This window comes from Lagenorhynchus albirostris, chromosome 2, assembly GCF_949774975.1.
Source record: "Lagenorhynchus albirostris chromosome 2, mLagAlb1.1, whole genome shotgun sequence".
NCBI classification, from domain to species: Eukaryota; Metazoa; Chordata; class Mammalia; order Artiodactyla; family Delphinidae; genus Lagenorhynchus; species Lagenorhynchus albirostris.
In genome coordinates, this window is record NC_083096.1 from 174,406,584 (window position 1) to 174,422,260 (window position 15,677).

Genomic DNA, 15,677 nt, shown 5'->3' on the forward strand with positions numbered 1-15,677 from the left:
GACCGTCAGGGAAGTCCCTAAAGGAAGAGATTAAAACTAGTTTCTTCTCCTCTCCTGCTGTGCTCGATTTTGCTGTTTATTTATATGACACCTTGAGATAAAATGGGAGGGCCATCTTGAAACAAGGTGACACTCACATACCTGGATAACATCTGCAGGCTTGTGTATGTGTTCTTTAAAGATCAGGATGGTGGGGGTATAGACGTTGACGTTGTATTGCCTCGTCATCTCTTCCGCCCCTCTCAAACCGACGTACACGTATCCAAATGACAAATAATCTTTATACGCGAAAGCAGTCAACTGTTAGGGCATAACAGAGAGGAAGAAATGAAAGTGATAGCACAGCATCTACATTAAGTGTGACTTGTTCTCATCAGTGGGTGCAGATGAACGCTAGCTTATACAGCCCCACTCAGCCTGCTACACCCTCGTTCCCTTGTAGGAATGCTATGGTGCTCCATGAACAAAAACTGTACCAACAAAGCTAAACAACAACTAATTCTTTTTTTCAGACAGAGCAAGATATTCATCTTACTGAGATCTGTACTGGGTGGGAGGTTTGAGGAGTTAACTGTACCCTAATTAGGTAAGATGGCAGTGACCGTGCCAACGGTTTAGCGCTTTCCTCTCCCATCTCATGTCACAGTGATAACCAGAGGTGTGCTAGACAGAAGTATAGTATATATTCAGAGGGCAGGTTTGGAATCAGACAGGCTACAAGGGAATCGATATTCAACATGGGAGACCTTGGGCAGGTTACACAACCACTCTAAGCTTCAGTAAAAGTAGGGATAATAATCTGTATCACTGGGTTCTTCTGAAGATTAAATGCTATTATGTGTGTGGAAAGTACGAGCACAGTAATAGCATCAGTAGGTCCTCAATGTATGGTGGTTAAAGCAAATTTCTGGTCTTCAAGCATTTCTCTTGGGATGAGCTATTACCCACAAAAAAGAAAATCACCAAAATAAGAGAAAACATTACCCAGCACCTAAAGTACCTTGTAGAGCAGTGGTACAACGGGCATTTGGTCAAACAGAAGGACATGCGGTTTATTCTCTTGCTGCCAGCCAGAGAGGAATCTGACATAATTTTTACTTGTAACCTTAAATTGAATAAAGGATGTTAGTTTCAACATTTAATTCTTAACAACTGCATTATAATCCAGTCAGGAGATAATTAAACAAAATCAAATATGTGCAAAAGATTGTTTTGTAAAAAATAAAAAATGCAGACAACTAATTTTTTGCCTTTATGTGACTAAAATTAATTAAAAGAACAGAGATATTGATTTCATATTTTCATGTGATCCAACCCTTACAGACTGAAATCATAAACTTTTCTGAAACAAGTACTGACCATACTATAAAAAAAATGAGCTTTCAAAGTTGGTTCTTGCTCAATTATAGACTGCACTTGTTAATCTATTAGAAGATAATGCAACAACTGCTCTTTTAAAACGGCTTAAATAAAAATAAGTGGGCCCACCCCACCTATACACTACATAAGTTCATTCACTGCCATCTGAATTGCTACTTTTGTGTTTCCCTGTTTATGCCTTAAAATAATCCCAAGAAAACAAATTAAAAACTTGAATAAATTAAATTTCTATCTAGAAAATGTTCATAGTAGTTCAAAAAAGTTTATCTTTCCACTTTGCTTCCAGAATGATCTATATAAAACCGCAATCTCATCATTTCACCCCACTGCTCAGACCCTTTCAATGGCTCCATCACCTGCAGGCCAAGTCCAAGTTCCTTAAAGGAGACCCTCACAGTGAGATTCCCATTAACCCCTTTAATCCTGTCTTCTCCCACTCACTAATGACTACTTCATACAAAGCAGGCTACCTCTGTATGCCTGGAACTCATTCCCTTCTTCTCTCTCCTCACCTGGCAAACTCAGTACAGGGGTCATTTCTGCCAGGAAGACTTTCTCAAATCTCTAGGATGGGCACTCTACATATAGGATGGAAACAATCACCTACTAGACTGCGAGCTCCTTGGAAAGTGTCCTCAGCACTTATCATAATGTCTGACATACAACAGGCATTTTAAAATGGTTTGAGGACCTGTCAGGACAACCTATCATCATTTTAGGAGGCTACAATGCTCTCTGACAATTTCAAGGTAACTCCAACAAATATTTCTTCTGTGGGTAATGGTCCTAGTGGGACAGGCTGTGTAGAAATAGGATGGAAGTATCTGTATGTTCACTCTCCTTGGTATTATTAAAAGAATGAATCATTTTCATTTAAAGCAACATAAGAATCTTCTTCTAGTTCCTGTGATCTCTAACCTCAGATACTGAGGGAAAAATGCTTCTTAAATATAAAAATCATAGTTTATAGTTTGTGGGAATTTCTGTGCCTGGCTTCTCTAGCTCAATCTTTTGTTTGTGAAGTTTATTCACACTGTTGCATCGCTATATGTTTTGAAAGTTCCAAAAATAATATCTGATTTCATGGAATCTGGTGTTTTCAATAGATATGATTGTTAAATATATAACCAAATATAACTTAATTTGAATACTCTCATAAGAAAAGTATCTTTAAACGAACACATGCATAAGTTGGAAAGACCTCCTTCATCCCATGTTGTGATCTAATTTTTTTTTGAGGAAAGAAGAGGCACTCTCATTTTAGGCTCAGATTCCTATGACAGTGTAAGTCTTCCCAGCGGTTTTGACAAGGATGATTCTTTCAGTCTCTCTACTTCATCTGTTTCAATTTTCAGTCTCTGGCAGACTTCATTTAAATGATTTAGTTAGAGTAATTAATTAATTAATATGTGTCTTGCCCTGCCCCAAATGAAACTCAGGTCTGAGGATGACCACAGGTAGAGTTCAGGGCAGCCAGCAGTCCCAGGAGCCTCTTAAACTACTTCTCAGCCAGGTACTTACTTTCTCCACCAAGTTCCCTGGAAGAAGACTCTCTACAAACTGTCGCAGGTTCTCACGGACAACTGCATTATGGAAGAAGGAGATTTTCCCATTTATGATTCCTAGGATAGCTGGTGTGCTGTGTGCTCCCAGGTGATGGGCCAGGCGTCTCTCGTAGCCAGCGTGGACCACGCCGATTCCTACGCCTGAAAAATATGGAAGACCTCCATGAAGACTTTTTATGCCCTCATGGCAGGTGAAGAAATGCTGCTAAGTAATTTTCTGGTGTGAAAATGAAATCCCGACTTAGTAGGAGGGGATATCTTTCCTGATAGACTGTCTAGCATTCTATCACTGCTGGAATACTAAATTGGTTCAGTTTTTCTGCATAGCCATCTAGCAATGTTTAAGAAGGGCCACAAATCTTTCTATCTTTCAGTCTGTTGTTTCTAATTTTGGGAGTAGATCATGAAGAAATACTTCAAAAGAACAGAACAATCTGTCCACAGTGTTCCTATTCATAAAGAACACCACCTGTAAGCAATTCAAGGGTTCATCAACTCTGCAATGGTTGAAAAAACCTAGAATCTAACGATGGGCTGGAATCATAATCTTCTCACCTTTCAGAGCATGTCTCCCTTTTACATAAACTATTTTATAGAGATTTTGTACAGATTCTCAGAAAGAGATTAGGTTAAAATTACTTGGTCATATCCCACATAACTATTGTTAACATTTTGGTATCTATCTGTGCCTTTTCTTACGCAAATATGTGTGTGTGTGTATGTATACACACAGGTATAAATAAAATAAAATGGTATCATCTGACACTTATTTCACTTAGTATTTGAATAACTTTTCTTGTCTTTCATTCAACCACTGTATTTGGAGGGCTAGCTCCTCTGCTAAACATTGGAGATAGAGTAAATGTTAATAGGCAGTAAATATGCTTTTTCTCTTGGGTGTCTAACAGACCTCTAAGTATAAAGTTTTCAAAAACAAACTCCTGATCTCCTCCTCAAACCTGTTCTACCCTGGCTTTCACCATTTCCATTGACGGCGGCTCCCTCCTTCCTGTTACTCAGGACGAAAGTCTTAAGGGTGATCTTTGACCCCTCTCGTCTCTCACACCCCCCATCCGATCCATCAGCAAGTCCTGTTGGTCCTGTCTTCAAAATACAGCAGGAATCCGACTGTTTTTCTCCACTTCCATTGTACCCCGTCTCTTACGCATCTTCATCTCTCTCCCCTGAGTGGCTGCAATAACCTCCTCAATGGTGTCGTGTTTCTCCTTGTCCCCCTACTGTCTGTCCTCAACACGGTAGCCAGACTGTTCCTTCTAAAACATAAATAACGGATCATGTCGCTCCTCTGCCCAAATCTGGCAAAGCCTCCCCTTTCGACTCAGAATAAAACCGCAATCTTCACAAAGGCCGACAAGACCTCTGGGATTTGGCCCCTGGCCCCCGTCCTCTCCCATTCCTCAGGCTCACTTGCTCTAGCCCCCAGCATCCCTGTTCTTTAAACACACTGGCACGTTCGTTCCTGCCTTTGGGCCTCGGTGCTGGCTGGTGCACCTCCTGACATCTGTGTAGCTGGCTCCTTCACCAACTGCAGGTCCTTCTCAATGAGGACGACCCGACTCCTGTATTTAAAACTGCCCTCCCCACACTCAGGATCCCCTTCAAGTCTCTCACTTTCCCTTTTCCATAGCACTTACCATCTTCTAACACACCGCCCAAGTTCCTCATTCTGTGGATTTTTTTATTGTCTGTCTTTCCCTGTTAGAATGTAAGCCGTTTGAAGGCAGGGGTCTTTGTTTAGTTCTTTGATGTACTCCAAGCACCAGAACAGAGTAGTAGCACACAGTAGGAGCTCATCACTGAAACTGGACCATCAATCTATTTAACCCATTCTTTATTGCTGCACATTGAAATGGCTTCTGGCTTTCACTATCATAAGGCATGTTTCGATAGACATCCTTGTACATCTCTGTACACACATCTTTGTGTACTTGTGTGATAACTTCTTAATTGAAAAATCCCCCAAATGGAATTGCTGAGTAAACGGCAGCGACTGCAAACTTAATACTTTAAAATTGCTGAGTAGGCTAAACAAATCTATCTGCTCGCCACCTGACCGTGAGTATCTCAAGGGCAGGAAAGGAGGCATCTCAGACATCACATAGTCCACTCCCCTCATTTTACAGATAAAGAGACTCGGAGAGGTGAACTGACTTATCCCAGTTTGCAGAGGTGATAAAATTGCAGAAAAAGAATCCCAACTTGATGTTCTAGAGTCAAGTCTAGTACACTATTCTATCACTAGAGGTATTAAAAATAACCACTGAACAATGTCAGTAAATGAAAGCGCACCCAAGATTGTGTGAGCAGGAGAAAGAACGAGAACACAGCAGGCACGTACCTGAGAGGCCCAGCCTCATGTAAAGCGAGAAGAGACGTCACCTAGCAAGGTCAAGTGGCCACACAGCAAAGGTCCAAGGGGGGAATCAACGTGTCTTGAGCCCTTTCTAAGACAGGCAGCATGCCTACAGCTTTATATCCGTTATCACTTTTCACACCCACAAACCCCGAGTGGTTAAGTAGTGTCATCTTCATGGATGAGGAAGCTGGTGCTTGGAGAGGCTGAGCCAACCTAGCCGGCATCCCAGTTAGAGTGCAGTAGGACCAAAATTTGAACCCAGGCCCAGCCGACTGCAAAGCCTGGCTCCTTTCTGTCTCCAGCACCCTCTTCCACCCTCGGCTCTGAACGCTGGAGGGATCAATTTCTTAGAGACGGACCCACCATCAATGACTACATAGGCCAGAAGCCACCGTATTTAACTGATCCTGGGGAATATGCCTTCCCAGTAACTGCATCATTCAGCGGTGCCCTCTACCAGACTTTGGGACTAGAATCAGTAATTAGAATGGTGGCTGGTGGGCCCAGAATCAGGACAAGGGATGCAGGAGTCTTGGGAGAGCAAAGGAAACTGAAGAGATCTTTTGCGCTTGCTGTTCCCCCCCACTCTTCCCTCAGATATTCCGGAAGCTCGTTCTCTCGCCCCTATGGGCCACCTGCTCAGTGAGCCCTTCCTCATCTGCCTGATTTAAAACTGAAGCCTCTCACCCCGGCACTCCCTAGCACCCGGCCTTTTTTATCACACTCTACCACCATCTGGCGGGCTGTATATTTTGTTTGTTTGTCTCTCTTCACTAGAATATAGAAGCTCTATGAATGTAGGGGTTTGGGGCTATTTTGTTTACTGCTGTATCCTTAATATCTAGAATAGTTCCTGGCACTCAGTTTTTTAAAAACAAGTAAATGAATAAAGTATTCAAAGTCAGATCCAGATTCAAATTCCAGCTCTGCTACCCATTAGCTGTGCAACCTTAGGCAAGTCATTTAACCTCTCTGAGCCTCAGTTTCCTTATTTGTAAAATGGAGATAAATTGTTGTGAGGACTAAATGACATAATATAAAAATGAGCCTAGCCCAGAGCCTGGAATATAGTGGGTGCCTAATTAATTACAACTCTTATTATTAAGTATTATTTCATCCAGACCGTGTGAAGTCTGATCTAGAGACTTGTCTCTTATGTGAGTGGAATTTTAACGTCCATGAGTCTCTCTCCCTTCCTTGTGTGGAGTGGGATAAACAATGTTACACTCTCACTCTTTATGTCATCCTCCCCCCACCTTTCCTATGCTCCCATCAATATAGCTTTTTTCTAGTTAAAACAGAATACAAGTGATTGGTTTCATTTATTTTACTTAAAATTACCATTGAGTCCTTGGAATTACCTACATCACCTTCATCAAACATAAGCATTTCTCAGTCCATAAAAGGCTATTCCTTGGATCATTTCTACAAAGGACTTCGATTCTTAATATTATACCGATTTCTAAACTCTGAAGGAATGTTACTTCTTTCCTATAGACTATCACACGAATTAGAATAGCATAAAGAATGATACATATTTGGTGTTTAAATTTGTGGTATTCTTCCTCTTGAAAAGATACTTAAGATTATAATAAGAATACCGAAATTCCTTAAAGTCCAGACCTAACTAATCCCTTCCTCTCCCTCCATCCAAGCTGGGAAGGAAGAGTCAGAAAAGTTGACAGCACTGTTTTCTCCCTAAGACTCAGGCTGGGAAATGACCACTATGACTGGTGGTGACTTAGGGTCTCTGAGTTACAGTGGACAACACAATTTCTATCGTCTCCTCCTCTGCCTTGAAACTCTCTACACTCCAAAGTTCCAGGTTCATAAAGCGAGTTCAGCAAGTACAGTTCTCCTATGCTTATCCTGATTCAGCATAACCTGGCTGGATAACAAGGACACACCAGAATCCACACGAACTTGAGTAGCAAATTTAAAAGAAAGGCAAAGTGTGTTACCGTTTTCAGAAACATTTGATTTTTCTACGGATCAATGTTTCGGGCTAATTTGCAGATCCCGGGGAATTAAAAATACAAATACCTTCTCCTTTTTTTGAGTTTGTAAGAGGGTGTTCTTTCTGTAAAGTACTAAAGATCTCTCTTTTGAGGTGTCAAATTATATTTGCTTTCATTATGCAATCCTAAACGTGTATCACGTCTTTTAGGGAAATTCTTTCATTTTCCCCTCTGTCGCATACACATATTCATCTTTCTTTCAACTTTTCCATATGCCTTAAGGGATGGTACAGAGCCAACTCAAAGAACATGGCACTGTCAAATCTGGCTAAATACAAACCTGTTAATAAACAAACTACTAAGGTGCAAAATGATGTGAAACAACACAAAGTCAAGAACACAGAGCTTCAGGAGGAAAAAAAAATAACTAGTATCTAGGCAGACCGTTTTCCTACACAGTATGAAGTTGTTATACACTTAGCTATTTTTAGGAATAATTCCTTGAAAGAGAGGAATTATTCTTTCTTTTAAAATAAGAAGTCATGGTGGATAAACACTACATGATCATCCAAATTGCGTTTCCCTAAAATGATATCTGATTTCAAGACACGCAACCTCCTTGACGCCCTGGTAACTGTCTGCAGCTCCCAGCAAGCACTGAGTGCGCTGTGATGATTCAGGTGTGTCTCTTAGTTGAGTTTCCTGGGTGCGAGGACCAGGTTTTACTTATTTCTGAGCAGTGCAGCACAGTGGTTAAGACTGAACTCTGGCGTTAGACTTCTGGGTCCATATCCCAACACTGCTGCTTATCAACAGTGTGACCTCAGTTGTTCCTTAACCTTCCTGGGCCTCAGTTTCCTCAACTGTAAAATAGGGATAATAATAGTCTCTCCCTCGTTGGGTTACTTTGGGGATAAAGACAATCCATACAAAGCATTTAGCACAATGAAAAATAAGTAAAATGCTAAAAAAAAGAGTTATAATATTTACTTTAGTGTTTAATATGGTATTTGGTCCATTAAGAAAAAAGTTCTTCTTTTTTTTTGGCCATGCCACGCAGCTTGTGGGATCTTAGCTCCCGGACCAGAGATTGAACCCAGGCATGGGAGTGAAAGCACTGAGTCCTAACCACTGGACTGCCAGGGAACTCCCAAGAAAAAAGTTTTAAATAAGAACATGCAATGAATTCCTTACCATCTTCTACTTATTCCTGTAGTACTATATTATTCTGTACTTGCGAATGTGAGGTTGGTGTGAATTTTCCGGGTACCTATTTTCTCTTCAATTAACAGTAAGCTCCTCAAGGTCAGGGGCAGTGCTGACTATTTCTGGACCCTCCTCCACTGCATGGTTGTCTATAAATGCTGGATGCTTTTGCACACTAGTTATTACCAAACTGCATGACCGTAGATTCCATCTAAATAGCTACAACATTTCTCCTCTGGGTGCAACTGTTCCATTTCCTTCATTTACTGCAATTCAGCGTTTTATGTTATTCTGAGATAATGTCCAGGCTTCCCCAGACCACCCAGCTAATCTTTAAGATTGTCCGCTCTTTCTGTCAACTCAGAATAGAAACATTTTCTGCAGTAACTGTCTTAAAGGATAATGCTGCCTTGCTCGGACAGGGAGCGGCCATGGATACTGGCCATGGATACATGGATATCTCATCTCAATGTCATCTAACATTCCAAGTGGAACCTGACTGTCAGGAATCTTCAACAAATCCGAATGTTCCAAAGAGGAAAACCAAACTAATTTAATATATTTAGTCAAAACCTGCTTTCGAGGAGACTTGGGGGGTGAGGTGGGGGAACAGACTAAATTCCTATAAACATTGCTTCTATGGATCTAAATCCATCTTCTTCCATCCTTGTCATTTTGAGTCCTGACTTATTAGGATTATACAGCACAGCAACCCCAAAGGATGGCAAGACCTTCAATCATCACAGATTTAAGGACCCTGAAAGGCAGCAGGGCATCGTGTTCTCCACGTGGATTATAGAGCCAGACTCCCTGGGTTTGAATCCCAGCTCTGCCGAATACCAACTGTGGGACCTTGGACAAGGTACCAATATGAGCCAAGTCTCTATAAAAGCAGGATGACAACAGCAGCTGCCTCAAGGAGTTGTTTGAGTTGATACTCACATTAGTGCTTGGCATACGGTAACCTGTCAATAAATATGCTATTATTATTATGCTTATGTTATTATTGTCATGTCATTGCACTTGGTATGTCCAAACCACAGTCATTATTTAGAATCACTTCTCCCCAATTCAACTCTTCTCTGTATTTCCTGCCCATCCAGTTGTTCAAGTCAGAATGCAGAGTCAACCTTGACTCCCTCTCTTTTCCTCATTTCTCACATTTAAATGGTCCTCAGGTGCCAGGTCCCTTCGTGATCCTACCCCTGAAATATCGGACACTTGGCCCCTCTCTGCTCCTACTGCCCAAGCTCAGGCCAATGGTTGCTGTCTTGCCAGGACTGGTAACCTCCCTGCTTCTATTCTCACCTTCTTTAATTTGTCCTTCACGCAGCTTGAACAGTTAGCTTTCTAAAGCACAGACCTGATTAGATCACTCTTGGCTTTACTACGTACTATACAATAAAGTCCAGCTTCCTTAGCCTGGACTTCAAGGATCCTTACCACCTGGCTCCCAGCATGCTCTTCCTGCTTCCTCCACTCTCACCTGCACCCAAGTCACACCCTGCTGCTGGCTCTTCTGAGGATGCTCTTTGTTGCCCTGCCTGCACTGTTCCCTCTTGCCTGAATGTTACTCCTCCATTTCCTGTCCAGCCAGCTTCTAATCATCTAATCATCTTTAGCTAAAAATAAGGCAAAGGTCAGTGCTTGACAGTCTATGAGCTGAAGAAAACTAACATTTGAGAAAGATTTTTAAGAGGAATTTACAAAATAGGTGCTTTCAAAAATTTTAGTTTGGTAAACCAGAAAACCCCGTTAACCAGAAATTCTCTAAGGTTCATTTATTAAGTACTTCATATATATCAGGCACTTAAAACACATTTTTTTCTCATTTAATATTCATAACAATCCTGTTGGTTTGACATCATAACCCCATTTTAGAGCTGAAGAAACTTAGGCTAAGTAATTTGTCCAAGGACACAAAGTAGTAAATGATACAGCTGAGATCTGAAAACTGGTCTATATGACTCCAAGGCATGTGTTCGTAACAGCTGACCACTGTGCTATGTTGCCTCACGTCATGTATGTTTGCCTGTTGGCTCTGATCTGACCTTGGTGTAAATGCATTACCGTTCTAAATTATGCACTGGGTCAATGTTTACGTTCTGCTATGGGGTTGTTTTTTTTTTTTTTTTTTTTTGGCGGTATGCAGGCCTCTCACCGTTGTGGCCTCTCCCGTTGCGGAGCACAGGCTCCGGACACGCAGGCTCAGCGGCCGTGGCTCATGGGCCCAGCCACTCCGCAGCATGTGGGATCTTCCTGGACCGGGGCACGCACCCGTGTCCCCCGTATCGGCAGGTGGACTCTCAACCACTGCGCCACCAGGGAAGCCCTGCCATAGGGTTTTAATGTCAGCTCCTAGACTGAAGAGGTTAAATGATTTTCAGCACACCACCTGGCATGGCACAAAGTGCAGCTGTGCTGTGTGATGAACCCGGTGGCTTCCACCTGACCTCGGCCTCTCATTCGTTCATCAGACGCCACAGAAAGCATCTGCTGACCACCTGCCACACGTGAGACAATGTGCTAAACTTACTCCCTTGTCTTCCAAGAACTTGATTACATCTTAGGAAAGCATTCTGGCAAATCTGACTACCTGAGTGCCTCTGGACAACAGGTTGAAATGTCTGCTTTAGAATAAATGAACTGATGGCTTTCAGGGGTGCACGCTCTCCAGAGAAATCCAGGCCCCTCAGCCCCTATGGTTGAGTTTGTCCCTTTTTAGTTACTCAATAGGTCTGCTAATGCCTATAAAACACATACATATACACGCACACACATTTAATTCAGTAATTCCAACTTTTAGGAGTTATTAAAATAAATATCCTTCCTGGATCAGTAAAATTTTCCTGGCGCTAAGTGGTGCCTATGAACAAAGGAAAGGCTAATCTGTGATTGAGAGTGGTAACCTATAACCATTAGAATACTATGGGTTATAGGCTGAATTGTATGCCCCCAAAATGCACAGGTTGAAGCTCTAATCCCCAGTACTTCAGAGTGTGATATTTGGAGATAGGGCCTTTAAAGAGGTAATTAAGTTAAAATGGGGTTGTTAGGGTCACAGAAAGAGTGTGATACACCAGAGCCAGACACATGCATAGAGAAGACCATGTGAACACACAGGGAGAAGGTGGCCATCTGCAAGCCAAGGAGAGAAGCTTCACAAGAAACCAAACCTGTCAACACCTTGATCTTGGACTTCTAACCTTGAGAACTATGAGAAGATAAATTTCTGCTGTTTAAGCCTCCCTGTCTGTGGTATTTTGTTATGGCTGCCCTAGCAAATTAATACACAGAGTGAAATCACAAACACCATAAGGATAACCTGCAGATCCTACCAGCATTAAAACTGGTGCTCGAGGGCTGCTTTGTTCAACCAATAATTTTTAAGTTTTTCCTCTATATTAGGCCCTCAACTAGATGTTAGCAGACTATATAGATAAAGCTTCAAGTTAGTAACGCTAACTTGATGAAAGTGGCTTACACATTTCCCCTCTCTGAAAATGTGTCCCCAGGAAAACACCAGTCACCATGAATTTGTGGAGAAGTCACATTAACTGTTCCTTCTCCCAAATATCCCATAAAATTCAAGAGGTGTAAAAGTCACCTTCTCCTATACCAACATCTTCCAAGGAATAAAATGATCTTACCCAACCCTTCCAGTTCTTGCACTACTTCCTTCCAAACAGGCTCAATATGGATACAGCTAAAGCACCAATCTGAGGTGATCTTAATGAGGTAGGGTTTCTTGAAGCTATCTGGAACCACTTCGTTCACATAATGTGAAAAGTGCAATAAATACTTTTCATCAATTGAGTCTCGCCGTTCAGAATTAAAAGGGAAGTGAAAAAATGGTTCATCAAAATAAAAATTCTCATGGAAATGGCGGAAGCGATACTCTCGCTGCTGCTTCTGGTGGCCCTGGTTCTCCCCGGCATCTCCATAGTGGTCATAATGTGATCTCTTTTCTTCATTGGAAAGAATCTATAAAGAAAGGGAAAAAAAAAATAAGAAATCCGGGAAACGAAGAAAAAAAAAAAGAGATCATCTAAAGGACTTTCCTGTAAGCAGCTTGGAAGACATAGGAAAAAAATAAATGTAAAGATACAACACAATTAGATGTTTTAAACACAATCACTCAATATATCATGAAACACTTCTCTTAATAGAAAAATTAAGTATTTCAGAAACAAAATACTTCAGTTGTGTAGCTACTCATGATCATCTTGGCTTTAAAGATTCTGAGCTATCACACTGCTAAACACGTCAATAAAGCAAAGAAAACTTAATATAACTTTGATCGCTAGGGCTCAACCTCGAGAACGTTGACTCAGTCATACCATCTAGGTTGGAGTCATTCAAACGAAGGTATGGAAAGCTGAGAACACCAAAAAGTAGCCACAGGATTGAATTCTGTGACTGTATGTTAGCTGACTTTGTCTTACTTAGAAGTAACTTTGACGTCTAAAATTCAAGAACCTGTTTTAGGATGAAGCATCATTCTATAAGCCAAGCACTGTCTGTGGAAGAACATTACCCTACACAAATCAGGAAGCCATGGACTTACCTTTCTTGCATATTCCAGACCAACTTACTTAACCTGATACGTTGGAAAACTGTTAAAAACGTTGTGTTTAAATGTATTTGTAACCTTAATTCACTTTAATAAATATAGGCAAATTGTTCTGTGATTCTTTAATATAAGTTTCTAGTATATGTGCTGCCAAAGTGAGCATGTAACATAAGGAAATAGAGACATACGTTCAGGGTGACTCTAAAATTCCATTTAAAGCCTTTAAAATAGGCCAGTTTTCCTAAGAGCTGAGTGTTCAGGTACTAGTTTCAACATATTGGATGTGGCCAAATATGTTGTCTCTACCATCACCTAGAAACGGGGTCAAGGGCATGGGGAACATGCCCTCTCCGAGAGGACTTTACCAAACTGATCACCTAAGATATATTTTATAAGAGCTAAAAGATACATCACAAAGTTTGCCACGATACCTCGTAAGCTTTGCTAATCTGAATGAACTTGTCTTCTGCTCCAGGATCTTTGTTTTTGTCAGGATGCCTGAAACACAAAGGGGCAGGCAGTGAGGACGGATTTACTGTTCTCTACATGGTCAATTGACATCTTCGTACACACAGAGGCAAAGGGAAGGGCATTCTGTTAGGACAGTTTCTTCAAAATGGGAGAAGCAATTAGTTGCTTCACGTGACTACAGTAAATAAACTGTGAACAAGCAATTTCTTCCCAAAGCGCTTCAGCTGGGCACATGTTCAATGCACCAGATAGCGCTCCAGGCTCTCAATGAGGAAGGGTGGGATGTATATCTGTCTTTACACTGCTCCCAAACACTGCTGGAGCTCAAGGGTCAAGTCACTTATCCGTAAGAACCAACTTCTTTTCCCAGGATGGCAGCATTTCATCCCAATGTTAGAATGGTATCAATGTAGGTATTTCTTCTGACAACTCAGGTAGACAAAGCAAACAGTTTTTAGGATATTCCATGAATTTGTTTAGTAACAACCATGTTCCAAATGGTATCTTGCTGCTGATGTTCAAATTAGAACATTTTAGTTTTCACTATTCCCCTGGTTATCCCACCTGCCTGATTGCCTACTTACAAATGGATAATAATTACAAGGCCACATGTTTTAAAATGTGAGAAAAATCTAGTTTGTACAAAGTGATTTCAACTAATATTGGAACTAATATTTGCTATTATACACAGTTGGCAATTAACTGTATCCATCTTGCTGCCATATATTATTCTGTAATCTTCTTGTACTGGTACCAATTTCAGCTTTGGGGATTCTAAAGTTTTGGAAAGTAGGGGCTGGGTTTTATTTCCTTAGAACCGCTTAAGATCTAAATCAGTGTTTTATACCAACTGATTTTTCAATGTTCATTTTATTAAGAGATTCTACTACAGAGCTTATTTTTTTGTAATCACTCCTGCTAACTTCTAGTACATTTCCTCTAGCAAAGGTTCTGGAAAGAAACAATCCACTGGGAAGCAAATGACTACTAAAAACAGCACCAAGTATATCGGAATAAAAAAAATTTACAACTTGACCAACTTATTCTAGCAGGAACATGTTTGAATGAATTACACCAATATTCTGACTTCTCTAAAAATAAAAAACCTTCAAATTATTGGCTGTTGAATTTAGACATCATTCCTCCCTTAAATATTTAATCCTGTTACGAATATTAGTAGGGAAAAAATCTCAGCTAGATGTCAATGAAAATAATGACTTAAGGAAACAAGATGGTGGTTCCAAAGTATGTTTCTGGATGACTGGAAAAAAAAAGTGCTTTCAATGTTCCAACTTAGGCCAAAGGTTGAGAAGATAAAAATTATGCAATTGCACAAATGAAGATTTAACATACAGAACTCTGTAGGGGAAGAAGGGAAGGGTAGGAAGGAGCTTTTAAGGAGACTGAACCAAAGACAGACTATTGAGACCTGGGTTAAAACCACAGATCCTGAAACAGAGGAATCCAAGGCCCAAGAACAAGGAGGATACCATAAGACGGTTTTAGCTTTTAAGGAATATTTTCCTTATTACAGGAAGATACCACAAAGTTGAAAACATTTAGAAAAGGATAAATTCAGCTCTAGGAAAGTACCATCTAATGCTATTTTCAGTGTACATGAAACATTTCACAGACTACAATATTATACACACCCTTTAAATTTCAAAGTGAAGAAAATACTGTACTTGGTATCTACTGGCTGTCTAACGCTACCTTTAAGGGAAAAAAAACAAAGGTAGAAAAAGTAATATAGGAAAGTATCAGATCAATCAATTACTGTTGGGGTGAATGACTACATTATACCCATTTGCTTCAAATCAAATTTTATGATGCCTTTTTCTTGGGGTGGGAGGAGTTATTCTGCCGGTGTAGATGACAAAAGAAAAGTACCGATAATAACACTTAATTATTGGGAGAGAAACAGTTTTTCTGAGATCAAAAGTAATTTAATATGGTTTCTGGACTACCTGCCCTTTGTTGCAAAACCTCTATATATCCTAGCTCCCCCCATCGCCTCCTCGGAGCAGTTCTCTCAGGATTACTTGAGATGCTGCCTCTCGGGCTTGAAGCCCTAAAAATTCTTGCCAAATAAAACTCTCAAAAAAAAAAAAAAACCCACCAGAGGTTTCACCAAGCAAAGGGAAAGC

General features: G+C 40.7%; 1 protein-coding gene across 3 annotated transcripts in view; it reads right to left on the reverse strand.

Annotated features, from left to right (window-relative positions):
* The window catches only part of DNAJC16 (DnaJ heat shock protein family (Hsp40) member C16), a 38,588-nt gene that overhangs the window by 18,096 nt on the left and 4,815 nt on the right, over positions 1 to 15,677 (reverse strand). For all 3 annotated transcript variants that reach the window (XM_060141369.1, XM_060141368.1, XM_060141370.1), the window contains exons 3-7: positions 13,491 to 13,557; positions 12,137 to 12,470; positions 2,902 to 3,086; positions 1,001 to 1,105; positions 142 to 300 (exon numbers count right to left, since the gene is read on the reverse strand). In XM_060141369.1, coding sequence (XP_059997352.1) covers positions 142 to 300; positions 1,001 to 1,105; positions 2,902 to 3,086; positions 12,137 to 12,470; positions 13,491 to 13,557 — 850 coding nt within the window. The remainder of the gene's footprint in view (positions 1 to 141; positions 301 to 1,000; positions 1,106 to 2,901; positions 3,087 to 12,136; positions 12,471 to 13,490; positions 13,558 to 15,677) is intronic.